The 27,096-nt window shown below is 43.8% G+C and overlaps 1 protein-coding gene across 1 annotated transcript in view; it reads left to right on the top strand.

The window, feature by feature from the left end:
- LOC104143511 (uncharacterized) overlaps positions 1 to 27,096 on the top strand; it is an 80,350-nt gene that overhangs the window by 33,322 nt on the left and 19,932 nt on the right. Inside the window, exon 7 of the mRNA XM_009674052.2 lies at positions 14,908 to 14,987. Within this exon, the coding sequence (XP_009672347.2) occupies positions 14,908 to 14,987 (80 nt within the window). The remainder of the gene's footprint in view (positions 1 to 14,907; positions 14,988 to 27,096) is intronic.

The raw sequence follows: 27,096 nt of genomic DNA, 5'->3' as shown, positions 1-27,096 counted from the left end.
TGTGTACTTTATGGCACTTCGGAGAATCTCACCTACAGGCTAAAATTAATGCTATGGATATGAGAGTAGAGCTGGTGCCTTATTATACGCACCAGGTAAAATTCCCGCCATGAGGAAATGGTAGGGCACCATTTAATAGCTAGTGCTTAAGACATATATGAGCACTGTTCATTAAAGTGAATTGATCCAGTCAGCCCATTTGTAAAGGCCTTGGCCACTGGAAATTCACCTCTTTGTACTGAGATTCATCTCCTTCTACTTCTCTACTAATGGATGTTCTAAAAGATGTAACACATGTCTAACTGATGTCCCCAAGTGCTATTGCAGATTAAATATTGAATGCACATATGCCTACTGAATAACACATATGGATGTAGATAGCATGATAGTATGGCTTGTGAACTGATGAATAATGTGCGTGTGCATGTGTATATAACGAGCATACCAGCTTTGTTCTGCTGCTGTTGAATTCTGGGGCCGAATGCCTTTTGGTTTTTGTAAGCTCCATGCAAGAACATTTTGACACTTGTTGATCTGTTGAATTTGTTGGCACCTAGATTAAAAGTGTACCCATTTTTCAGAAGTTTTATAACTACCCTTGACTTCAATGGGATTAATATGTTCCTGGATTTTGTGAATAATGGGCTATTCTTAACGGGGAGGGAGGAGGGGAGGTCAGTGGTAAAGTCAGAAGGTTAAGGAAGAAAAATCCTTTTATTTTTTTCCTCAAAAGGGAACTTCTTACCACAACACCATTTTTTCCTCATGTTTAACATAACAAGTTCCAGTTTAGCCTGAGCTTTTGCAAGTCAAATTGCACAACTTGAAAGACTGGGTTTAATAAGCTGAAGGAGGAGTAGGCCGCAGCAAGCAGTCACAAGTATCATCTTTTCATCAAGCGGCTCAGGCGTTAGTGCAGTCACCTCAGATATGGGACACCCAGGTTCGATTACCTCCTCTCCCTTTAGGAAATTTGAACCTGCATCCACCTTTCAGGAATGCGTGCTGAACTCCAGCCTATGAGACATTCTCTTAGCGCTGTTCCACTTTGCATGAATAAATAAATACTGACTGAAGCAAGGTCGCCAAGCAGGTAGTCACCTAGCTACTTCTTGAACTGGCTATTTGAACTAGCTATTTCATGAGAGAATCACTTTATTTCAGTGACTATTTATATTGCGATCACTGCTTTGAGGCGTTTGAGGCTGAAGCTGAAGGGAAGCCATGATGTTTTGTAGGAGCCTGTTTCTTGCAGACCAGTCTCTGCTTATGAACGTTGAGATAACTGCAGAAAGAAGTTTAAAAAAAAAAAAAAAAAAGGTTACTCTCCAGGATAGAGCGGAAATAGGAAGAAGGTGTTCAAAAAAACAATCTGGTTTAGGAAGATGAATTAGCTGTATCTTGCATTAACATAGCTGCTTTGTATTAAGTGCTTTCACTCATAAAATACCGTAACTGTGCTTTCTCTGTTTAAAGTTGAACAATTTAAATACTGTATATGAAAATATTGGGGAGTTGGCTGAAACTTGTAAGCCTTTTCCTGTGCCAGTAGCGGGTGAGTGGGGCAGCAGTGCCTGGGAGAGATTTTCCACTGAGATTGCCCAAGAAAGTTACTGCGCTGCTTTGCAGGAAGAAACATCTCTGTTAGCGTGCATTAGTCCTCTTGCATGAAATGCCGGTGCCTCTCTGGTGATATTATTTGGCCATGTTTGTAATTCACAGTGGATTGAACCATGCTGTTGCGGGGAAAGGAAGGGGGTTAATCAAAGAAAGCAAGCCCTGAGGGACAATTGCTAAGGTCTCTGCTTCCTCAGAGCATCACGATAACCTGAGCCTTGCTAAAAGGTGAGGGCTAAGGCAGCCTGTCTGCCCCTCTCTTAAGGGGAACCCCTGGGCCACAGGTGAGGCTTAGTCAATATATTGCACCCCAAGGAGGCTTTTCTGTTTTTGGAAGGATCTTTGAACAGAGGGAGGAGGTGGTGATAGTAGCTTTGGGTCCTACTGAATTCATTTCTAGGCCCATACGCTTTCCTAGGGAACTGCTCTTTTGTGGGGACCTATGCTCTTTCCTAAGGTCTATGATTTTTCCTAGAGATGCATGCTTTTTCCCTAGGTCCATGCTCTTCCCTAGGGACATACACTTTTTCTCTAGGTCTACATCCTTTCCTAGAGATGTATGCTTTTTCCCTAGGCCTGTGCTCTTTTCTAGGGGACCTATGGTTTTTCTCTAGGTCTATGTGCTTTCCTAGAGATCTGTGCTCTTTAGATCTGTGCCCTTTTGCTAGGGATCGACTGAGCAGGCTACGCTATTACTGAGGCTCGTTATTATTAGCATATTTACAACAGCAGGGAGAGGAAAGTTCTACGCTGCAGTAGCTTTTGAGGCATGCAATTATTAGCCCATTTGCAGTCTCAGAGAGAAGAGAGTGGTGGTGGCTGCAGTAGCTGGTCGAGGCTCTTGATTAGTAGCATATTTACAGTATCAGAGAGGAGGGTTCTAGGCTGCAATGTGTATTGAGACTCACGATGGCTAGCATGTTTGCAGTGAGAGAGGGGCACGGCTTGTGATTATTATCATTCTGTGTCCAGAGACTGTTCAGTCATGCGTGCTGGGAACAACTTATCCATAGTGCTCAGAGAACGGTACGCCAAAATCCTCTTGTAGGCCATCAGCAAGGCTGTCAGAAGACCTCACAAGACTATAAAAGGAATGAAACAGTATCAGTATCTGTCTTTCCTTTTCCTTTCCAAGAAGCAGGGGTATTCACCATGATTAAATTGTTGGGGCTTTGTAGGAGGTTAAGAACTTAACAAAGGGACTTATCTTTGTCACACAAGACAGGCTGTCAGGAAAGATTCCCCAGAGAAGCTCTTCTGCTAAGATGTTCACCCACCTGTATTCTGGGTGTTACAAGCCAAATGCAGCACAGTGCTGTCCAAGAGAGCAAGGAATAGGGCTTTAATATTTTCAGCTAGAGGCACTTGTTTCTGGGATATCTCATCCCTTGTATGTGGTTGTGGCAGAGGAAATAGGATGGGAGTGCCACATATGAATTCCCTGCTGCTTGGCCCTGCTCCAGATTGCGAGTGAAATATTGTTTCCTAGCCGTGGCTATGGACAGTCTGTTTGCAATGGGTGGCACGTTTGTGCCTTCCCTCTCCTGTTTGTCAGCGAGTTTTCCAGTGCCCTTAAACTGAGATGGGTATTGAGAGGATAAGCGCGTTTAGTATCCAAGGGGTCGGGTAGGGATGTGGGACAGCAGATAACCTTCACTGATAAAGAGCCTCATATTCAGCTGTCTATAAAATTGAACACAGATGTCCTGAGTTCCAGGCTGTGCCTGAACCGCAAGACTAAAGGGAGGAGAGAGTATATGTTTATTTGAGCCCCTTGTTACGTTGCTGGCAACGTATTGCTAGTTTCCATTCCTATTTTTTGTTCTCTTAGCAATCCATTTGCTATTGCCCTTTTCTTCCTCACTCAGCCAGTAATCAACACACTCCAAAACACAATGGAATCCTTTTTGTGGTGAATCCCCTACTTGATGCAAACATTTGCTGGCCTCGTTTTTTTGGGATACGTTTCAATGGGAAGAAGAGGGGAAAGTATTCCTTGTTCCTAGTGAAAAATTGCACTGGCAGCCTGGGTTATTTTGTCGGACGTGTGGCTTTAAGTGACGCCTTTGCCATCTGTTCTGTCTGCTAATTACGAATGCAAAACAAACGTAGCCCACAATTGCTTCATTTAGAATAAGGGAGATGGCAGTGACCAAAATAGTTTTATTTTGTTGTCAGATGCTCTTTTTATTTCTCCTGTCTCTTCCGAATCTAAAGCAGGTCTGAAGCACTTCTCGCTCTTCCAGTTTCTAGCAAGAGACGTTGCCGTATCAGATGAGACCTTCTTTTAAGTGTTCATCCCTAAGGCCTTATTTTGAGGGACGATCCCACACGGGCAAGGAAAGGGGGAACATGACAATACTCGAACTGCAAGGGCTGGCTAGTTTTGGACTTACTTTCACTAGTCTTAGATCTGTAAGTGACTCTGAAGAAAGACATAGAGATATTTCCAGAAAGTTTGACAATGGTATATGAACCACTCTGTTCTATCTCTGTTTCCTGTTACCAGGGGCAAGTTTTGCAGCTGTACTGAAATAGCATGTTAGCAGCCGTAGCGGATGATGCATTCTCCTGTTGGTGTGGCCAGCAGCAGCAGAAGTGAATTTTCTGGACTTTTGCTTGTGGTTCCAAAGGCTTTTCTCTAGGTGACCGTTCACCCAAAGGTGGGTGATCCCTTTCCTTCAGTGCCTCTGCAGGGACCAGGTTACAAGGAGCACAGACAATTTACTCTCCCCCCTTCCGCCCCCCCCCCCATTTACTAATAAGACACTGCCAGCCTTTCAGCGTTTCCCGAGTTGCTGCTGACGTACTTCAAGCTGGGGCTGGGTGACGTGGCAAATCATAGAGGTATCACTAGCAGCACAGCCACGGATTGAGGTGACCTAGATTTAGAAAATGGAGATCAGATAAAATGCTCACTGTGCTCTGTTCTAAGGAGACACGCAGCCAAGAAGCTGAAGTGGAGGAACAATTTCTCTCTTGAGTTGTTTGAAACAGAAAGAGGCTCAGTCCTTTTCTCCCCGACCTTAAGTGGCTCCGTGACATGTGCTAGGCTGTGACCTCATTTGTTTCACCTGTCCTTTCTCTCCCTGTAGTCTCAGGCCCACGGAGAGATGGACAAGGGGCCATGAGGGCTTCCCCCCCTCTCCCAAATAAGAGAGGCAGCTTTCAGATGAAAAATCAGTCTGCTTCATATTAACCCTCCTTGCTTTGGTTCTGAACGTGAAGAGACATGTTTCTTACCCCTCCTCCCTTCCCTCCCAAGCCGTCAATCTTGCTGGGAGAATCAACCCATCTCACCTCATTGTCTGGTTAGTTCTGTGTTGAAGGGGAATGGGACTGCAGCATTTGTACGCATTCTAAAAAGAAATCTTCTGGACTGTAGAAATTCTCCCTTTTTCCTCCCCGCAAGTCTTCTCCAAGAACACTTGTTGGTTTGTGGTTAAAGAGTCTCTTTCCAAATTATTTTGAAATTCTACTCACTATTTTACAGGGTTTTCCTGAAGAATTTAAGTAGAAGTCTTGATTACCTCTTTTTGCCCCGTGAGGTTGTGCAGGGAAGACTCGTGAGGAAGTAGCTGTTCTCAGTAAGATACTGTATCTGAAAAATCTCTTTCACCATTTTCAGGTCCCAGTACATAGGCATAGAACAGCTAAAGCAGAACTATGTGGAGCGCTACGTTGTGTCCGGGGTATGGGGCATCCAGATCAGCTACTAACAACTGTATGGGCTATCATTCCAAAAGACAGGTCCCAAAACTCTGTCTCTGCCTTTCTCTTGAATCTTGGGCAATCAGACCAGGATCCTGTCCTAGGCTGTGTAGTTGGAGGCTGCCTCTGGTACGAAACAATTAAGAAAAAAGCCCCAGGTTCTTACAATATGAGAATTAAAGCTTTTTGTTGGTGTCCTAGGCCTGAAGGATGATCTTGTGGTTTAAGCATTTGGACTAGAATCAAGAGATGTGAGATAAATTCCAGGCTCTGTTATATGCTTCCTCTGTCATCTTCTGAAAATTGCTCATTCTCTCTGTGCTTCCTTTCTCTGTGTGTAAAACATTGTGCTCTACTCTCCTGACTTCAGTAGCGAACTTGAAATAGTGAGAGCTCCTGATCCATGATTCATGTTATTATTTGAAAACCTTAATTTTCAAGTTAAAACAGTGTCCTAGTAGATACATTTACAGGGGAGAAACAGTTTAAAAATCTGAAAATAAAGGCATAAAAGCTCAGACAAGTTTGACGGGCACAATGATGATTGTTATTTGTTCAGCCTGATGACAGCGAGAGATGGATGGTGTGGTTCAGAATGGTTGATGTTAGCATTATCGGGAAACGAAGGTAGAATTCATTTTTCTCTGGGTTCAGTTGGATGCCCAGGGAATGTCTGTGAACAATGTTCAAAGGACGGCCAAGAAGAGGCAATTTTGTATACTTATGTCATAGTATTTTAATAATTTTAAATGCAGAAGTTCTGATTATTGGGATCTGTTTCTCTGGAGAAGGACTTAGCGAATGACAGTCACGATCTGGCTGAGAGGACTTGATTGGGACCTCTGTGGAACTCCCTGGTACCTGATATGGACCTTTGCTAGCTTGGTGTGTGAGAAGGGAAGGCAAGAGGGGAAAGACAGTTGCTGTAGGCTTCCAGTCAAGTTCTCTGTCTTTGCAGCAGCTCTTGGAGGGCCTCTTTATTTGGAGCTCTGTGAATCGGTGGCCAAGGGAATGATCTTTCCTGGGATAATGCAGAAAGAATGTATAGGCGTGTGCATATGTTCTCCCCTGGGGGTGCATGGCAGGCAGTGGCAGCTCTGGGTGAGGCTCTGTAGCCTGGGTGAGCTGCACACGTGCTCGCTGTGGGCTGAGCGCCCTACACACCTCCTGATATTAGTCAGCACATCTTCCTGATGAGGATTATTGTCCAAAGTACCTCCCGCCCTTTTTTAGAAAAAGCTTTCGCTTGGCCTGGCACGGCGCCTTGATCCTGAAAGCAAAATTGCAAAGCATTGGGTGCGTTATACAGCCTAGGATTCTGGAGCTGATTTTTTCTTGCTGACCTTTCATGTACCAGCTGCTCTTTGAATAAGCAGCTGTGAACTGGGTTGAGGTAGTAAAAGTGACATGAAGAAAACATCCATTTTTCTCCCCTACAAACTGTGCAAAGTTGTTCCCCCTCTTAGTAAGACATTGCTGTTCTAAAATTTGCTCTTCCTTGTCTTGGTCTCTAGGATCTTTCATTGCTCCCCGTGTTGTGGTAGCATTATGCTGCTGAGGCTTCACAGTCTCTGGGAACCTGATGATCTACCTACTGGGTCATGTGACAAGAAGGGTGTGTTTTGCCTGCTATAACGTGAGATCTGAGTAGATCTCCTTTGCTTGCCTGTCACTTGGGCACAATGGTGATGAGGCCATAAAAAAATCCCCGTAGCCATTAGTAGTAGCAGTGTAGATCGGTTACAGCGAACAGGAAAACGAGACCTGCTGCATTAAATGACCTGAGTTGTATTCATGTCACATTATACCAACCCTTAAGCGGTCCAAAACTGCCACTCTGTCAGGCCTGTTGTAATTGTGACTCCATGTAACTCATTAAATGAGTCATACTGTCTTCTGTCTTACTGTCCAACCATGAAATAGTTTGATACATGCTTGTCTTTTACTCTTTAGGAAGAACAGAACTTGCTGCGGATGCAGTATTTCCACTGAGAGGCAAATAATATTTGTACTGATTTTTCTAGATGGTTGAGACTTGCCTAACACACTAGGAACAAGTGGGGTCTTTCTCTTCTCTGCTGGGGATTTAGCCTGCTCTGTGAATGCTTCCAAACAGTCTTCTATCTCTGGATGACTTTAAACCGTGACCTGTAAAAGGATTGCTTTTCCTTGCATGGGGAATGCGCTAGCTTGTACCAAATGGTAGGTATTATCCCAAAATATTCGCTCAAGGGGAGGTAACTCTTAGACCCCCTGCAAGGATTTTATCTTCAAGTTGCGCAGTTCAAACACATAGCTAATGACACATGTAATGATGATAAAATGCGAGTGTGACTGCAGAGAGTAACATTTAAAAATAATGATATACCTCTAACTGGGTCTTAAAAAAGGAAGTCTTAAATAGCTAGAGAGAAACAGATGCTTTGGGGGACTTGGGAATAAAAATAGTGTCTTCCAATTTGCGACCAAAACAAAAATGTGGCCCCGGTTAGTCAACCTCTGCACTAGAAATCCTTCTGAAAACCATAGGCCTCGGAACTAGGAAAGCCTGGGCTGCACTGGTTTAAGCATAGTTCTCTCTCCTACCTTGCCTCAGTTCTTCTCCGCTTTCAGTGCGTATTGCTGCCTTGCAAATACCCTGACTTCCTGGGCCTGATGGTTTATTTAAAGGCTGTTTAGTGTGCTGAGGCCTGTGGTTTCTGCATGCCTTGGAGTACATACTTTGCAGTTGTGTCTGGGCTAGATGTGCATGTTTGTCTCCTCTCGGCTCAGTACAGTTTTGATAGAGGCCTCGTAGGTGCGGCGTACTCAGGATCTGTGCCCGGTATTAAGTGTATTCTTCTAGGTGGAACTGCTTGGGGCTCCGTTTGTCTTCCTCAGTGATGAAAGACTCAGCCTCAGCAGAGCTGCACGTATCTGCTTCGTGGGATAAGGTTTTCAAAGGTGAACTATAGACAGCTCGCTAGAGGCAAAGGCAGATACCCTCTTCCTAGCTTAACTGGACTGGTCGAAGGCCTTGATGTCTGCACGCAGCTCTCCCTGCTGCAGCTCACCAAGGGAAAAGCAGTGTGTGAACACTGCCTCGTCCACCTCAGTGCAACGTCTAGTTAAGCTAATGCTATCTCCTTTGCTGGTTTTAAATTAAAATGGGCGATTTTTGGCATTGACACCTATGGGAAGTTCTGACACGATCCCTTCTCCCGGCTCTGCTCTAGCAGTGGTGATACCTCCTTCACAAGCCGTTAAAGGGTAATAACATATTAAAGCCCACTGCAGCCATTTGTAAACATGCGGCCCTAAACTCTGGTGTCCTCCAGGCGTGTGCTGGTGTGCATGGAGCATCTCTCTACACAAGGGAAATGAGTGACCTGGGGGAAAGGGAAATGTTTACTCTGTGTGTAACTGGGGAGAACACGAGGAGGTCAGAGAAGAAAGCTGGATGATATTTTTATAAATGTTCTTTTTTTTGGCCTAGATATTAGGGCAAAACAGCAAACTTTTCTCTTAAGTGAATAGTTTTAATTCATTTATTCGGTATTTTTGTTTCAGGTGGTTCTTCCCAAACAGAGTTGAGCAGCCAGGTGAGTCAAATAGTCCACCTTCCTGCAGATCTATTGATGAGAAATTAGCAATAAGGAGCGGGGGAATTCTAGACACCTCCGATTTCCAGGAAGTGTGGTTCGGTGTGATTGCATAGCCGCCTGAGCTAAACACTAACCCACACAGAGGCGTTTTTAAAATACATATTTCATTCTCGGACTTGTGTAGTGCCATAGGTTGATTTGCTTTGAAGCCCAGTTTTAGCGATTAGGACTTGATAATTTTCTCCTTTATTAGTAAAGCCCTCACACTGTCATGTGGAGCTCAAAGGGAAGTACGCTGCCAGACTTGGCCCCACCAGGTGCCACGATAATACTCTGACAACGGAGACTGTCATTAGGCTAGGTGGAAGATGCCGGCAGAGCTGTTCTTGATGGCCAGCCTCTCCTTTCTCCCCGTGATACTCTGAGTCCAGCTAGCCTTTTCCTTTCTGAATTCTGTGTCGTCCCTCCTTTTTGCCCCATCAAGAGCGTTAGTCACAGTTACCCGTTTGCGTTGTATGTTGTAGCTGAGGCAAAGCATATGGGCTGTACGGCTGGCGAGCACCTTGCCCGCTGCCGACGCGCAGGGCCCGAGTCTCTGCTGGGTAAGCAGCAAGCGCTTGGACAGGGAACAGCGTTGGACCCGCTGTGCGCGCGCCGCCTGACGGCACTTTTCCTGGGACGGGATGGCAGCGTCGAGCGATGCTGATTGTGCTGAAACGGAGGCGCGGGCCCGTGCCGAACTGCGGCGTGGAAGCCCTCTGCGGCTGAGCAACCGAACTCGCCTCCCTCTGGCTTTCACCGGCACAGGTACAAAGTGAAGCTCATGCTCGTTAGGGAAATTTGGGTCCCCCAGCTACGGTGCGCTGCCCTCACTGAAAGCCCTCCGTCTGGCCTGACAGCGGGCTAACGCTCTGCAAAGGGCAGCCGCTGACGTCGGGCTTCTCCGGCACGTGAGGCTGTTGAACTTGTGCAAGACTAGACCCCTCGCGCGGGGACTGAAATCCTCGTCTGGTGAAACGCGGTGAACAAAACAAGCGAAAGGCGGGTGCTGAACAGTTGTACTGAGCTGTCCCTCACAAGAGGAAGAGGATTGGAGAATGTCAAAGTTAAGCAGGGCAAGGGCTTAAAAAGTGGGCAAGCGGGACTTAAAAAAAAAAAAAGGGCTGTATCTACTGCACCCAAATAACAAGGAGCAGCAAAAAAGAAGTTTAACTGTGTCCCCGGCAAGGACTGGTGCGTTGTCGGTTGCTGAGGAGTGGGCTGTGCTTGTGCAGCGCCAGGCACCTTCTGTGAGCGCTTCCTGAACGGCTCAGGCTGTGATTTACTCTCTTCGCTTCCTAAAAGTAGAAGGCGAAAAAATTATCTCTGAATGTGTGGTTTCAGAACGTGCACGTGAGCGACTGGAAAAATGGTTGTTTAATATGTATATATGACCCCACTGTGCTGGGAGAATGAGCTACTTTGTGGTCCTGAACGTCTGGTGGCAGCGAGTGGGTCCGACATTGTTAGATCTGGCAGGGGTTCAGACATCTGCCAGGGGATGTGGGATTTTGTTGGAAGAAGTGGGAGAGAGAGGAGCGAGAGAGACGTTCGGAAAGCTTCGGGAGGCTTGCAGCTTTATATATGTGCCTGCATAACACTTCCTCTTTAAAATTCCCTTACTAAGCTCGGCTCCTATATTTTATATTCAGAACGAAGGTTCCCGCCCCCCCAGCCCTCCCCACCCACCGCCACCCTCTCTCCCTTTAACTTGTTAAGTTTGAAAGATGATATATACACACAGTTTGCTTTGCCAGTCAGCCCGTTTAAGGCCAAGATTAATGCAGTGCATTGGTGCAATCGTGCCGCAGTGGTGCGTGATCAGAATACGAGATGGAATATAGGGGGAAAGGCCAGAAATGTGCCTGGATGCGGAGTTTACACAAGTCTCCTTAGCAACTTGTCTGATTTTTTTTTTTTTTTTTTCCATGTGGGGTGTGTGTGCAGGAGCCTTGTCCCAAATCACCAGTGAATAAAACGTTCCCTGAGTTTTTTAAACAGCGTCGGTTGTTGGTCTTGTTGTTTTTTTCGTCTCCTTTTCCTTTTGTTGAATTGGTGGGTTAATTTTTTTTTGTTTTCCCCCCCCCTTGAGGGAGGAGGGTGCAGGGGAGACTCAGAAAGGGGTGGCAGTGGGGCTGGGGGTGGTGGCACCGCAATACTGTTCATTGTGACTTCTCGAGAGTTGGTTTCTTTCCAGTTGTTCACATCTCAGCATGTGGAATTATTGTGCTTTCTCCCGATTTGCCACAGGATTGGCAGCAGGCTGACATTGTTAGTCATTTGAATTGTATTTGGATCTGGGCTGATTCTCCCCCCCCATGTATTTATTAATTTCAAACAAATTCCTTTTATTTTGAAAATATGCACCATATATTTTATAGCCTCTAAAAATGAAAAAAAGGGAGGGGAGAGGACTGTGGCAAGCCTGTCCCCCGAACCGTCCCGTTATTCCCCTCCCCGTACAATCTTTTTCAGTTGTCTCCTGAAGACCCCCCTCCCTCCCATAGCAGGGAGTGGCCTTTTAGGGATCAAGGTACGTTGGATTTTTTTTTTTTTTTTTTTGGAGTTTGTATGTTACTTTATTAATAGCACGGGGCAGGAGAGAGGCAGTAGGGTGGGGAGAAGAGGGGAGGAGGTGGCGGCAGGTGGAGAGAGAGGAAAGAATTATCCTCGAAGTACTGTACCTTGAAATAACTCAAGGGAAAATAGTTGCTGCCTCACTTGAATCGCTTTCAAAAATCTTGCTGTGCGCTTTTACTTTTTCTTTTACTTCTGTTTTTTTTTTTTTTTTTAAAAAGCTTTCTGAGGGGAGGGGGCAGGGAAAAAAAAAAAAAGAAGAAAAAGAAACTAAGCCAAAAAAATTTTGAAGGCTTGATCTTGGCTTCTATACAAACAGATGTTGCCTGTCATTCCGTTGTTAAGCAGGCAGCAGATTGGAGCAAGCAGCAGCAGTTTAGGGGGAACTGCAGCAGCAGAACTGGAAAGTGGGAGATATAGATATATAGATATGTTTTTTTTTGTTTGTTCTGCTCATAAATATTTTTTCCCCGGAATTATCTTTAATTACGACATGTCTCTCTTCTTTTTTTTTTTTTTAATTTTTTTTTTTTTAGTGGGCAAAACAAATCCAAAACAAAATGGAAAAGCACTAGGAACTCTCACCCAAATTTTACCAAAGCAGCTTCTTTGGGTTTGCTTTTGAGAGCTTTTCAGTTTGCTTTTTTGTTCTTTTTCGTATAGGCGAACATGTATAGGAAAGGGGGTTCTATTGGAAATGTTTAAGGCATTCTCGGTAAGTGAATGTTTGCAATGAATTAGGTCAGGGATTCTGTTGGTTTTTCTTGCTGCTAGCCCTGTTTCGGTTGGGTTTGCCCCGGAGTTCTTGCTGTATGTAGAATTGTGAAGGTTGAAGGCCTTTCTGTCTCCTTTCCAAGTTTTAGCAACATCGTAAGAACAAGAATCACGTTGTTTATACAGTAGAAGTTCTAACGAAGCACCGATCCGCTCCATATCGTGACTCTTTTGTGTTCTGCATGTGCTTGTGGGTTTAATCCCGCTGGTGGTTTTTTTTTTTTTTTATGCTTTTGGGTTTTATTTCCCCCTTTGTTTTGATTTTATGCTTTCTAATTTAGTCGTAGGGTACTTGGGAGGGGAAAGAAAATAGCAAAACATGGGGAGTTTTGAGCCGAAAGAGTTAAAAGTTTCTTGGCACAAGAGCAGCAGTTTAGCACCAGATCAATTCATTTAAATGAAAGAAATCACAGACCAAGCCATCTGATTTTGAAATTTCACATCTTATGCTTCCACTTTAGAACAAAGCTTCTGTTTTTCTTTCCCCCTTATTAATTCATTCTGCTTTTGTTGAACACTGTTGGTTTGCACAGAAACTTTGAGTTGTCTGTAGTCTGTCTCTTTTTCTCTTAAAATACGAATATACGGGGGTGTATTCATCTTCCGCTAGTTGCAGTTAGTTCTGCTGTAAAGTCAGCCGTAAACCTCTGCACATACAACAGCTGGTGTCAGAGCTGTTTTCACCCTCGGTTGTTGTCTGTTTGAAACAGCTTCCATTTTCTGACTCGCAGACTGTATGACAGTCACCTATGTACTGTGAAAGATAGCCATCGCCGGCCGTGCTGCCTGTCCTGCGTGCGTTTTGTGTGCGGGTAGGTCTGGCTGCGTCGGTGACTCGGGGAGCAGCGTCCGAGGGTGAGGATTTTCTTTGCACAGATAGGTAGCGTATGTCCCTCCAACATCTGTGTCAAGCAGCGGTTGTGCAGGCGGACTGTGCCTGCGTCTGAATGTGCTCCCACAGATGGGAGGGTTATATCCTGCTCTGCTTTATCGCGTATATTCGGCATAATCCATCGTATCGCTTTTATGACTAGTTGAAGTCCGAAAAGGATCACAGACAACTTTTTGATGTTGTTGTTGTTTGTTCGTTTAAGCGCGTTTGAGCTTTGGTACTGGTCCCGGTATTTTTGTGGCTACATCAAGTAAAATAAAATAAATCAAAAAATATACGCAAGTGGTTTTTTTTTTTTAAATTTATTCCCATCTTCCTTTTTACACTATCTCCTTTTAAAAAAAAAAAAAAAAAAAAGAAGAAGAAAAGAAAAACAGACAAAAAAAATCCACTTGCTTGCAGTGAGCGAATGCTTTTGGCGAAAGACTTTGCAGCCCGGTGTTGCGTTTCGAAGGGAGCTTTTGCGCCGCGGTGCCGAGTGTCTTCGCGGTGGCGTTGCGTCGAGGCGAGGCCGGGGCGTGCGGGCGCCGGTGAGCTCCCACCCGCGGAAGGCAGCGCGAGGGTGGGCACGGCAGTCCGCGTGGGGGGCAAGCCTTTTGTTCGGCCGGCCCCAGCCTCTGCCTGCCCGCACCCCCCTCAGAGAAATCCTCAAGGAAAAAGGACAGTCTTAAGCAGCAGAAGGGGGATTTAAAAAATAGGAGCGGGGCGGGGGGAGAGAGAGAGAGGTATCACCACCCTCCACCTCTGCTGTGACTATGGCCGATCATAGATGTGGACGTTTTTATTATTTCCTGCTCTTTCACTGCATCCTGACTGCGTTGCAGGGAAATGCTGGGATTCGGAGCGCGAGTCCGTTCCCCCCCCCCAATATTGGAAATATTTCTGTGGGTGTCGTTGTGGTTACATCACAGCGCGCTCCTTCCTCATCTCCATTCTTGTGCAAAATTCAAATAATCCCCCCCCCCTCCTCGATAGCAGCTGTGCATGGTTTTTTAAGTCGGTCTTTAACGTTGCGAAAGGAACAATAAAATGAAAGGCAAAACCGGCATCTTAAAACTTGGCAAGCAGCTTGGACTGGCAGCCAAGAATCCTGCTGTGGTGCAAAAAGAATAGCATCCACGAAGGCACCGCAATCCGGGGTTTCTCCTCTCTTAACAATCGCATCGGCAGAGAGAAATAATTATTCCTTGTATCAGTGTTAAAAGAGTCAAAAAGCTTAAAATGCTTGCTTGGTGAACCTTCTCAGAAGCAGGTAACGATCCTCCTGTTTGATTCTGTTTTATCAAGCCTTAATTGGATAGGGATCTCTATATGATAACTAATCAGTTTAAGAAGTTGATGCGTGTAACTAACCGACCAGGAATGCGTTTGCTGTTTCAGCCTCCACGTCGCTTTATTTTTCTTAATCGCTTTGGTGGTAATAGAACTGGCAAACTTCTTAAATGGTTGCGTTACGAGAAATGTTTTATGTCCTGAGATTTAACTCGTCGTGTGGGGGAGGGCAGGAGTGGCTTGATCCAAGATGTGGCAAGGGAAATAATCCCCCTCCCCCCCAAAGTGGTGTATCGGGGGGGGGGGGGGCAATCTCTCTCTCAGGACCTCGTCTGTTCTTTTTGCTTCTTGTTCTGAAACTGTGGTCTCTGGGTATATAAAGGTAGAATCCATTTCTTGAAAATTTGCCATGAAAATATCCATAAATATTTTGTCTTCCAGGTTACGTTTCTTGAAGAGTTGGGCCTAGCAATATGGCAGCGCACGTTCGATAAGAAACCCTGTAAAGCGCTGCCCCTGAGGTAACTTGGTTTCTCTTAGATTCTCCATTTAGTGTTGTCTTTTTCCTTAACGTTTCTTTAAATTATGTGAAGTGCAGCACTCTATTGATAGAGGTTTTTAAACGTAAGACAGTGTGCGTGTATGTGTATATCAAAATGTATATGTATATAAATATATATATTTATATATTTAAAGGCCTAAGTCGGTGGGAACTAAAAGTGGGGGGAAGGGGTAGAGGAAGAGGCTAGGAATTATTTAGTGACTGTGTTTCTTATTTGTCTCATTTTCATGGCTGAAGTATGAAATGGCTGCAAACAGCCTTTTGCTCAGGCACACAATGCATTCCATAGTGATCGATTTTCCTGGACAGGGCATTTATGCTTTGTGGTTTGCAAGAATACCACCCGCAGACCAAAACCAATGTTATGCCTTTAGAGACTTTATTTCTACATGTTTCCTTCTGTATTATTCCATTGACTGTAAATCTGGAAAGTGCCCGCCTTATATTCGGTTAATACTAAAGAAAGGTGAGTTACTTCTTTTGGTGTCCCAGGTCCTGGAACCAAAACCTTGTTGATGTTATGATCACTGACCTATTACAAAATTAATAGTGAGGCAAAGTATCCTTAATATAAGGATAGCACATTGCTTAATATAAATAACACAATCCTTAAGGTACAGGTTGAAGCTTTTTATTTGTAACCTTAACATTCTAGGCAAATTCGGTGCGAAGACGATTGATTTGTTTGCCTATCATAGATTTTCTGCCACTGGGTGTATGTTCATCAGGATCTCAAAAGATGCAATAGCTGTATGATTAATCAATGTGGGGAAATGTTTCCAAACCCAGATCCTGTATAATCTACGGCTCTCTCTGTCTCCCTGAATATATTTCATATGTGAAAACTGTTTTTTAAAAAAAGCAATGTCTATTCCGAAAAACCCTCAAACCCATCTCTCCTCTCCCCCCCCCCAAACAAAATCCTGTTCACTTGCTGTTGCGTCTTTCAGTTTACTGTGTCAAAAATTGCCCGTGATGAGTTTGTTTGGCAAATTGTATGACTAGGAGTAGGTCGGTTCCTGGACGCTTGTCTTCTACAGCGTATAGGTGCCACTAAACGAAGTCTCTGTGCCACCAAACTGCCTTTCTCTGGAGCTCACAGGAGGGCAGAGGTCATCCATCAGATTTATTGTAGGGACTTGCCTGAGTGATAAACAGTGTTGCTTTGACATGCATGGTTGCTTTTCTAGATACAGTTATTACTGCTTTCTCTTTTTCTCTTTTTCCTTTTTTAACAACTGCAGTTGTGGCAGTGGAGGCTAACACTCATTACAACCTTTTTTTTTTTTAATTGAAAAAAATTTTTTTTGTAAAAGCCAATCAGGTAGCAGGAAGATAAGACATGGTAGGCCAAAATTATGGCAGAGTTTGGCCCTCATTTAGGGACCTAAGTAAAGGGTGTATTTTCCTTATGGGTCAACACCTATCATCTGCCTTTACAAGGATGTGATGGGCTCCTAGGAGATCTAGCTTAATACTGTGTTTGAAAAGAGCTAAGATAATTCAGTAATGAAGATGAGTTGCTTAAGTGTATTGGATGCCTGCAACTGGCATTCAAACCAGTACAAATTGAGGCCACGCGTCATACCACAAGGAGCTATGTACAAGCTACCCAAATGTTGCATCTCCGTTTCCTTCAAGGCCTTGAACTGTCCTAGCAATTAGAAAATGAGATTGTGAGCTATTAGGGGAAAATAAAGTTTTAGAATTAGGAAAACCTAGTAAAAATTTAACTTCCGTATAATGTGTGCACTTCTGTGAGGCCATTACTTTCCTATCTCGTGTGAAAAAATAAGATATTTCTCTGCCAGCAGAGATGGACATGCAATTAACGTACCTTCACATATGTACATTACTGTAAAGAATATTAAGGTCAAAATTAATATAATCATGAAGAAACCGTTCTCAGTTATGCAGTACTATATCACAATATAAGTGACGTGCAAAAATCTAATGGAAACATTCCTTGCCATTGCAAGAAATACTGCCACATGCAGCAGCAGCATTGCTAACTCCTAATGTTGTGCCTATTAGGCAAGAAGCCTAGAAGGGCCAAGAGATCATTTCAGTTTTCATCTTAGGTTCCCTGAAGTAAATCAGCTTTGTGACGGAGGGCCTGGGTTATTTCTGGTAGGGTAAGATTTGCTCTATTCTGTTTGCAGTTCAGTGCTGGAGAAGTGCATAGGACATGCACGTGTGCATGATATGCTCTGTTCTGCAGCCAGGACTCCCCACGGCTCTCCCACCCGTGTCCTTGACTGCTGTACACGCTTTGCAGGGCCAGAACTTTGTGAATTTTAGGTGCTCCTAAATTGTGTTTAGGCTCCTACATAAAAGTTGTCCTCATTTTTCAAAGATGCTGAACCCCTGCAGCTCCTCCTCTTGGTATGATTTGGATGGAAATTTTGGGTGCTGAAAACTTTGGAAAAGCTGGATACTTTTAAGGTAGGTATCTAAGTAAAAGCGTAGGAATCTAAATTTAGACAATTCATTTAGGTAATCTTTGGAAAGATGACCAGAGTTTAACATCTCTATTACTGAATGAAACAGGAGTTTCTAGCAATCAGACCCAAGCAGTAGTTCCAATAAAGGAAAATTGTAATTAATTTTAATTGTGTATTTACTAGTTAAGGAAAGTTAAGGAAATTCTTAAAAGCATCTATACAGCAAAACTATCTTCCAAGTGTTGGCCATTTCATCTTGTAAAGAATCGTATTAGCTTGCGTTAATTTAGTTTACCTTCTGAAGAAAGAAAAGAGGTAGAAAGTGGAGATTTTTTTTTGATGCTTTAGGGAACAATTCATCTCACTAATTTTGTTCACAGATTCTATTTGGAGCTTACAGCCGGACTACTGCTGGGCCTAAATTTTGCAGCAGTTGCCCACCCAAAAACATTCCATTAATGGGAAACGTTAGTTACACAGGAAGGAAAACTTGGAAGCTTCAGGGGAAGGAGGAGACAATTCTCACTTGCAGTGGCAAAAGGTTGCTCCAAAACTATTTCTGAAGACTTATTAGAAAAGCCTAAAGCAGTTTTGTGTTCATCTCTGTCATTTTAGGTAGAAAAGCAGTCAGCTGCAGCAGAGATTTGGAGTTTAGGAGCAGTTTCTAGGCTGGCTAGTAAAGTGAAAGGATTTTTACTCATGGTTGAATTTTCTTTTCTTTAAAAACAAGAATTAAAATAACACCCTAGACCAATAATGACTTCTCTGAACGTTAAAACAACTTTTACGTAGTTGTTTCCTCTGTCTCTTTTAACTGGGCTGCTAGAATGGAAACAAAACGACTCTTTGTGGGATGGGGGTCTGCCTATGTATTGCAACTGTGCATACAGAGAAGATCTTTCCTGTTTGATAATTTGTTACACTGTTACGGATATACTACTTTTTTTCCATTAGTTCTTGTGTAATTGTGTGATCACGAGTAATTCCATCCAGCTAAGTAGCTATGAGAAAGAAACAGAGATCTCTCACTTTGTTTTATTTATTTTATAATTTGTTTTATTTTGCTGATTTTTGGGAGTGAAAGAAACTGTAGTAACAGCTAATGTTATAGCATGGTCAATAAGCTACTCTTCCCCTCTGTCCTTCCCCCTGTCCCTGAAAAAGAGGGGGTTTTAACATGCTGAGGAGAATGACGGCTGCTACTTACTAACAGCTCTCTCATTTGCAGAAATGGTTTTTCTTTTAAAAAAATAATTTCTAAGATTAACAAATAACAGAAGAGATCAATGCCTGTTGCCACAAACCCGTAGATCCGAACTTGTGGTCATATTCCACACAAGCTTGTATCTATAGGTATGTGTCTGTCTGGCAAGTGCACAAAGCGTTGTGTTTATGCATTTAAACTGACCACGTTCGACTTGCCTATTTGTGTCTTTCTCCAGTGCCTCCTTCCCTTCCCTCCTCCCTTCTTTAAAGGAATATAAAATAGTAGCTGCAAATCTTCTTCTGCAGTTATCATATCAGTTTTCAGCTTTGGTTAGTATTAAAATACACTCATACAAACCAGCAACTTGTTTGTGCCTGAAAGAAATGGGCCGGGAGAGTTATTGGACATCAGCCTGAAGAAATTAAATCTCAGATACGTTATGCGTAGGTCTGGGTATGGGGGGGGGTCTTCAGTTGTTTGTTTCTGAGGTTATTGGGGAGCAGATAACAAATTTGTTTCATTTATAAAGTAACGCGGCTCCTTTCTTTGTTTGCTTAGTGACGACGATTTGTCTGTGAGAGCAATAGACACTTCTGTCCCCCTTTGTATCAAGGAACTTTGAATCATTGGATATACTGCAGGCTTATGTGACTCTGTGACAGAGCAGGGTATTGGCCCTCCAACTCCTATTCTCAGTCTAAGATTAATTTATTATAGAATCCTGTTCCTTCTAATTTTATGGTATTTATTTCTTTTTAAATAATTTTTAAGGGGAAAAATCATGCTATAAACTACAAAGGATCAGTACAGCAGGAAAAAAAAAATACATGTAAGGAGGCAGCATAAAACCTGCTGTGTAAAGCTGTAACATCTTTATGTTGCCAAAGTGGAACAATTATTTTTGAAGCAGAAATTGAAGAAAAAAAAAAAAAAGCAGAGTCTATATGAAAATAATTACACTGTAGACTCAAAATCAAGGCTGACAGTTGCTTTGCAGCAGCTTTCAGTGTTAATTCTACTGGAGATTTGGTCTGCGTTTCCACTTTTAAATTTCTCTGTTTTTGATTTGGCTGGTTTTATACATACTGCTGCAGTCCAAAAATGTTTTTTTTCTTCTTTGCTGAATTTCCAGGGTTTTTCTGTGTGTTTCTATTTACTGTAGAAGCATAAAGTTATGTCAAAGAAGGCCTCTGCTAATAAAATTAGTCTAACTGTTTTTCTTTCTTCTCGTGAAACGGAACTAGCTTTTCGTTTAAAATGCACAAATTGGCAAGATATAAATGCGTACGGTAACTGTGCACTGGAGTACGGGAGCCAGTGGTGAGTACCCTCCTCCCTCGCTTCTAGAAGGTGCAGGTGTAAAAGCTGTGACGGCGATAGGTGCGTGCTTTCCAGCAGACCTTTTGCCTGCCGGCGTGTCCGTGTTGTGTAGGGCAGCTTTTTCCAGGTGTGCGGTTCTTTCTGTCCGCAGCACGGAGTGCAAGCGGCGAGCCACTGTTCTGGTCTGGTGGTCTCAGAGGTGCAGAGACCTTTGACACATGTCTGCAAGTGATGCTTTGGCTCTTCAAAAAACAGACAAAGAAGGGGTGACCGAGGAGAAGGGAGGATAAATGGCTTTCAGGCAGGCTGTGATGCTGCAAGGCCACGTTGAGGCGTGGCTGGGGGATAGTCCCCAGCATGCGCACCTGGAGCAAAGATCTGCCCTACAAACTTTTGCTGTCACCTGTGAAATGGCTGGAGGCTCCCACTGTTGTAAAACTCCCTGGCCGCCGCCTCTGGCCTCCTTCTCTTGCCTCCTTGTCCCGCTGTGCCAGTGGGCGTTCTGTCAGCCACCGTGGCATAAGCGGGGTTTCATCACGGGCCGTGATGGAAGCAGGATGAGATGGCGTCTCATTGTGACAGTGGGATTTGTTTCACCTAGAGAGGCTGGGTTTTTCTCAAATGCCGTGAAGATGCAGCGCATTCGATTCCTACGTTTTTATGGCTGTAAAGGAATTAATAGCTCATTTAGTCCAGCCTTCAAGGAGATGTGATCTGGCCAAACCCAGTCCCCAACGTAGTACATATTTCTGTATTTTGGTCTCTTCCCTGTAAGCTGCTGCGTGGAGAGATCAGGTTGCTGGCAGAGTTGGCTGAGAAGAGCCTGGAATTTGTCACTGCCGTGTCTGGAGGCTGGCGCTTCAGGTGACGTTACTTTGGGAGCGCCAATAGCCTGCGACAGGGAGTTGTGCGGATGCGTAGCAAAATGAGATGCCACGGTTGGATCTGGGGGGGAGGGGCAGTTGGAAAGCATACGTGTGGATTAGGAAATCATATTTGAAGCAAGGCAGAGGAAAGAACTCTTGTATAAAATATTTTAGTGCAGTTTCTCATTGACTATGCTGGGATCTGCTAATGAATATCCTCTTTTTTTCTTTTTTCTTTTCTTTTTTTTTCTTTTAGTGGGAGACATGCTCTAAACCTGGCCAGGTGCTTAGAAAGCAAATGTTAGAAATGTGCCGTCACTAGTGGGGCTGAGATACAGGCCCGGTGCTGCTCCCTGAGGAGAGCTGTGGCGTTACATGCTGAGGTTACGCATGCTTGCAGGGAAGGACTAAGATCCAGGAGGCCTTGGCTCTGTCACCGATCTTTCTTTGCAACTTTTTTGACTTTTTTCCTCCCTGCCCAAGCTGGGAGGTTGGGCTGGTTGCGTGGAAATGTCTCCCCAGGCCCAGGAAGCTCTGAGGAGAGCAGAGCAGAGACACCTGAGCCAGCTGGGTTGGTGCCGTACGTGCTGGTGTGTGATACAGAAAAAGGGTGGCAGTACCTCTGTGCGGGGGTGCATTGGCTCAGGTCAACGTGAGCTTGGAGATCCCTGGCTCTGCTTTGCGGGACAGGCCAAACGTGCCCAAGAAGTGTATTTGATACTGTTACTTTCTACAGCAGGAGGTGCAGCAGCATGGCTGCCGCGAAAGATGCTGATATTGGCAAGGGTAGAGTCAGCGCTGCTGCCACCAGCACTGGGATAGCTTCCTCTGAGCATGTGGCGTGATGCTGGGTGTAGTTTGGGTCTTGGGATTGAGCTGCTCCCATTATACCTGTTTGCTTGACGTTGCTAAGGTCTGGGCTCTCTGAGCCAAAGTTAGTACTAGGGATGGCCCAGCCCCAACTTCTGCCTTCTTGTCTCTAGCTCGTGTGCCTTGCCCCTCCTTTACATTTTACAAAATAATTTTTTTTAACTTTAGCTTGTGTCTTGTTAAACTCCTTCTCCTGCCCTCCACTTTTAACTGTGGCCTCTGATGTTCTCCCCCAAACCTTTGTTTTTCAGCTCAGCCTCGTGAACAGAAACGGCATTGTGTTTTCAATACTAATTTGTATTTCTTTTCTGTTGGTTGTGTTTCACTGCACTTCATCAAGTTTTAGAGTGAAACTTGAGCCGGACAAAATGATGTGAAGAACCTTGAAATGCATCTTCCCTTTAGGATGGAAAAAAACTAATTGGAGTCTGTGGAGTTTCTATCTGTACGTTTCTTATGAATTTTTTTTCCCTACTATTGTTAAGGAGCTTACATTTATGCAGCAGCTTTGATATAAGTACCATACAGAGTGCACAGAGATCTCTTCATCTGTCACTGAGGCACAGCAACTGCATAACAGTGCTCAGACGCACTGCAAAATCGCTCAGGGCGGGAAGTACAGAGTGCTTCACCCAGTTTGATGTTGCAAGGGAACTGGAGGAAATGGAAGGCAGTTACTGTAGCTAGAGAGCAACCAGGGCACCTGCACACCAAATGTACTGGGGAAGGCCTTGAGGACATGATCACAAGTCACAATATCCTCTCCAAAAATTGGTACCTTAATAGATGCAGTCCTTTTCTCTAGCAGTAGGCAGGGTCATTGCTTTTGCGTACTGCCCAAGAGGAAAAAAATGCCTCCCTTAGCGCTACATGGCTGTATCTGCATCTGCAAAGGTTTTAGCGCCGTTGCATTTCATTCTGCCATGATTGCCGTTTAATCCAAGAGTAGTAGTTCTTGTCTGAAGATGCAACGCAAACCTTTTCCAAACAGATCTCCTCTTTGTTCAGATTAGGTAAAATATGTCTTTATTTATATCTCAAAAATAACAAGACCGCTTCTCCTTCCTTTTAATGACCTCTTTCATTGAAAGCACTTGAAATCCCCTTGCATGTTATGCAGTATCCACACAGGCGCAACAACTATTTCACTGGCCTGCACCCCTTTTCCCCCAGTCTTGTCTGATGTGGAGCACAGTGGGCACTTGTCAGCAGAGATAAACACACAATAGCGTTCAGATAATGAGAATAACCATATGCAGCGGCAAATGGGAATCATGATAAGCAGAATGCAATTGTGTACCCTGTGGAATTTGAAACTTATCCAAATACTCTTATTCAGATAATCAAATCTGGATGAACTCTTTAAAGGCAAATAAATAACTATTTCAGTAATCTGTTTTTTTTGTTTGTTTATTTATTTGCCCTTAATCAGTAAGGGAGAACATAGAGGATGATCTTAAGGGGAGGAATGCAGGACTGACTCATGTCCTTAAGCCAGGAAGTCTCCATAACTTGTGAAGAAGTTGTCTCCAAGAAGAGGTTGCATTAGCCACAGTAATCTGAAGGCAGAGATGCTCTCCAGCTGATCATAGAGTCTTTGTTTGTAAAACTTATTCTGGATGTTGTGCAGTACCATGACAGAATGCAGCCTCACAGGTTTCAATACAGCTTCTTCGCAATCAGCTGTAACATCCTTTTCTTCCTGGCGTGCATGCAAAGCCAGCATTGGCTCTGGGTCCTCTCACCATGCAGAATCAAGAACAAGAACATTCAGCCTGGGCTCACTGAGCTTCGTGCTAAAGTCATCTTGGCAGCCGTGCAGCGCATACCCTAAGCGGAAGCTCTGGCACTGGTTCTCAGTTGGGTATGACAGTGGCATTGCTCATCAAAGAACAGGCCTGGCTAGGCGAAAAACTGGGCTTTGGAGTCATCTAGTGTCATGAGCCTTGCAGCCATTGCTGGCTTGTGCCTCCTTCCCCACCAGGATTCCTGAGCTATCCCTGGGCCCAGCACAGAGCTTCTGTGTCGCATGTCATCTAACCCAGAGCAGATGCAGCACTCAAACCACTGACAAAAGTTATAAATGGTTCAAGAGTGACAGCGTGGCTACCCTTCCCCTAGAAAGTACCAGATACTGAAATGTAATATTGAGTAAATCTTCGGATTGCTGTAACTCTTGCTAAAAATTCAAGCAGAAACCATTTTTGTAATGTGTTGAAAATTTTGGATAGCTTTCAAGATTTTACTTGTGCTTGGATTTCAGCTGAGCCCAGATGAGACTTCTTTCCTTATTTTGCAGCCTCTTGAAGTTGCAGCCCTGTTTAGCCTATCTGCCAGACTTCTGGAGAGCTCTCTGAGCTGGAAGCAAGCCTTTGAACCTCTTGAGGTTCCTCATCACAACAACTAAGTCCTAATAGCAAAATTTCATCAAATGAAGCTGAATGGGTGAGCCGACCAGCAGGAATCACGTTAGCATTTCCATTGTAAAATCTCGTGTCTGAGGTTTTCAGAAGTTAGCTGTAGAAAAGATCACTCCAGGCTGAAATTTAGCAAACAAGATTTCAGACCTCAAACTGGAACACTATCATTTGCGGGTTACGATATTTTTCCTCAATGACTTAAGCAAATATATTTTTCATGAGTATTTTCTGCTTTCCACCCCCTCCTTGGCTAGCCCTGCGATAGCCTGCCTAGGATCTAAAAGTGAAGGTGGGCTTTTCCTCCTACATCATTCACAGCCATAAGATTCAGAGCCAAATCTCAGTTGACGATTTTGCTGATGATAAGGACAAAATAATGACAAAAGAGATTTCAGCTTTCTTTAGTTCATCTGCACTGAATTTCCATTGCTGGTATTGTTACTATCTTGTTTATATCTGTAAAGTCAACAGAAATGGTCTGTAGACGCACAGAAAGTGCATTGTAGCTGGAGGGGATTAATTCTTGAGGCACTGATTTTCTGTTGTTACTGTATGGGGATATTCTGCTCTCTGAAACCCTGCTTTTCTGTGAATCCTGACTAACTTGCTGTTTTGCTTTGAAGCATGTTTTTAAAAGAATGGAATTTTCCAGCCATTCAGTCGTCAGCAGTCAGTTCTGGATTTGAATTCTCTCACTGTTCTTGGGAAATGAAATTGAAAGTCTGGGTTCATGAAGTGTGCAGTAGGGAAGCAGGTGTCTGAGTTCTGCTCTCACCTGAAGTCCAGGAAGGGAACATGCAGTGCAGTGGGTGACACTTCATTACTTTCTAGGCCAGACTGAAACTTGCACCTTGCTCCAGCGTCTTCTCACGTAGGTGGCATGGGCTGTTGTTACCCTTAGAGCTAGAAACCCTGGACCTGGCTGGGAAGAGACACTATGGTAAAGAGTCCTCTCCATATGAAAATGAGTATTCATTGAAAATGAATCTTGTCTCTTCCCTGTGATAAGAGAGCAGTCTTTTCACATGTTTACTTCAGCTGCTGTGTATGTCAGTGATCAGAGTTACACTGAGCAAAAAGACACCATTTTCAGGTTACACTGTTGCTTTAAAATAGAATTAGCTGGGCTGGGACAGAGATTTCCTTTTGTCCATGAGAGTGTGAAATCATTTCTGTGGTTCTGAAAAAGCAACAGGCTTAAAAGGATGCATGAACAATAGGCAGTGGGGCACATGAACTTTTGTAGGAATGCATGGCTCCGCATGTAGTGCGCTTCTCCCTACCACTATATTTAATAGGAACTTTTATGACATCGATGTGTATCATAATTGAACATTGTCATCATGTTACATATTTACCCTAATTACATAATTAGGTATAATTGTGCTAATTGAGTAAAGACGTAATTGACTAAAATCACTATAAAACAAACATGGGGCTTCGTACCACCAAAAGAAAGTCTATTAAGACGCTAATGCTATGCATCTTTCTTGCTCTCCTCCTGAAAAAAGAACTTTTATAGCACACGGTTCATTACCAGACATCCAGGCATTGATAGATATAGTGAAGGTGCTGAGGTGGTTGTAATTAGATGACTTGTTTTAATATTTGATCTTGATTCCTAAACTTAATTTTAATGTCAGTAATAGCAGCAGATACCCTAATTGACAGTGACTAGAGGCATGACACCTTTTCTGCTCAAAATTACAGTTCCCCTGGGATGCAAATATACTTTCATCTCTCCAAGCTTCATCTGAGCTTAAAGTAGAGGAAACAAAATATCTGTAATTCTGATGCCAAGATCTCATAGGTGGGGAAAACTTACCCAGACAATCTGTGCAGGATCCGCGGCGGTGTGCGCAAATTGACGTGAGAGTGAGTTAAGTATCCAACCCTGAGACAGAAACTGTTCTAGTGTTTAGAAGATACTGCATCTTACAGTCTCTTTACATTGCTCACTGAAGGAGCTCTAAAGTGGGCATAGGTAACGTACGGGTCTGCATAAAGACCTGTTTAATACCATCACGCTTGTTAGAAGACCTTCGGCATATGTGGTAACTCAGATACTGCGGTGAGGGCTTTGTCCTGAGGACTTAGAGCAGGTCCAAGTCCTTCTGGGGGAAGCGTGTGTGTCAAGCGGGGCTCAGCTCCCCTACTTGATATAGTGCCGGGGGAGGGAGCGAGAATGCTCTTTGAATAACTGCCAGCACCGAGCTGACAGCTCAAGGGTTTGTAAATGTGGCAGTGAAGAGGAAGTTAAAGTTGTGATGGAAGAGTGGCAAGGAGAGGTGGAGAGTCAGGAACAAAACATTCATGGTGACATTTACCAACCTGAGAAAAATGTAGGTTATTTAGGCCCCAGTTCAGAATATTAATCATCAGCAATTTTCTATCATGATATGTCTGTGAAAGAACTTTTACGGAGTTAAGGGTACAAATGAAACAAAACACTTTTTCTCCCTCTTCTATTTGAGAGCAAATTCTTGGAGTGTTATTTACTCAGTTCTGCTTATAACGACCTGGTCTGCAAGGCATGAATGTGTTAGTGCAGTGGTGATGTTAACAGTACTTTACTTAATTAGACTGAACGGATACAGAAACTCATTTTTAATTCTTTTGAATTATGATATCTAGGTGAAAATTCAGATACAGAAAAGTATCTGCAAAGATAAATTGCAGAAAAAATGAGTAGCCCAGCTATGTGAAATTGAAATGGCTTCATTTATAAATATGCTGTTTTAGCTGCAGAGTATGAAATAGGGAGGAGGTTTTTGAAAGTCTACAGGGTTGTTATGTCTCCAAAGTCACAGAATTTAGTGGGATTTGAGATCTCCAGCCACACGAAATCAGCACAGGTGTATTGAATTCCATAGAGCTACGTTGGTTACATCACTGGATGTCTGGGAACAGATGCTCAGTACGATGATGGTGTTGCATCGGA

The sequence above is a fragment of the Struthio camelus genome, chromosome 22 (genome assembly GCF_040807025.1).
Source record: "Struthio camelus isolate bStrCam1 chromosome 22, bStrCam1.hap1, whole genome shotgun sequence".
NCBI lineage: Eukaryota > Metazoa > Chordata > Aves > Struthioniformes > Struthionidae > Struthio > Struthio camelus.
This window is presented reverse-complemented; position numbering and strand designations above follow the sequence as displayed.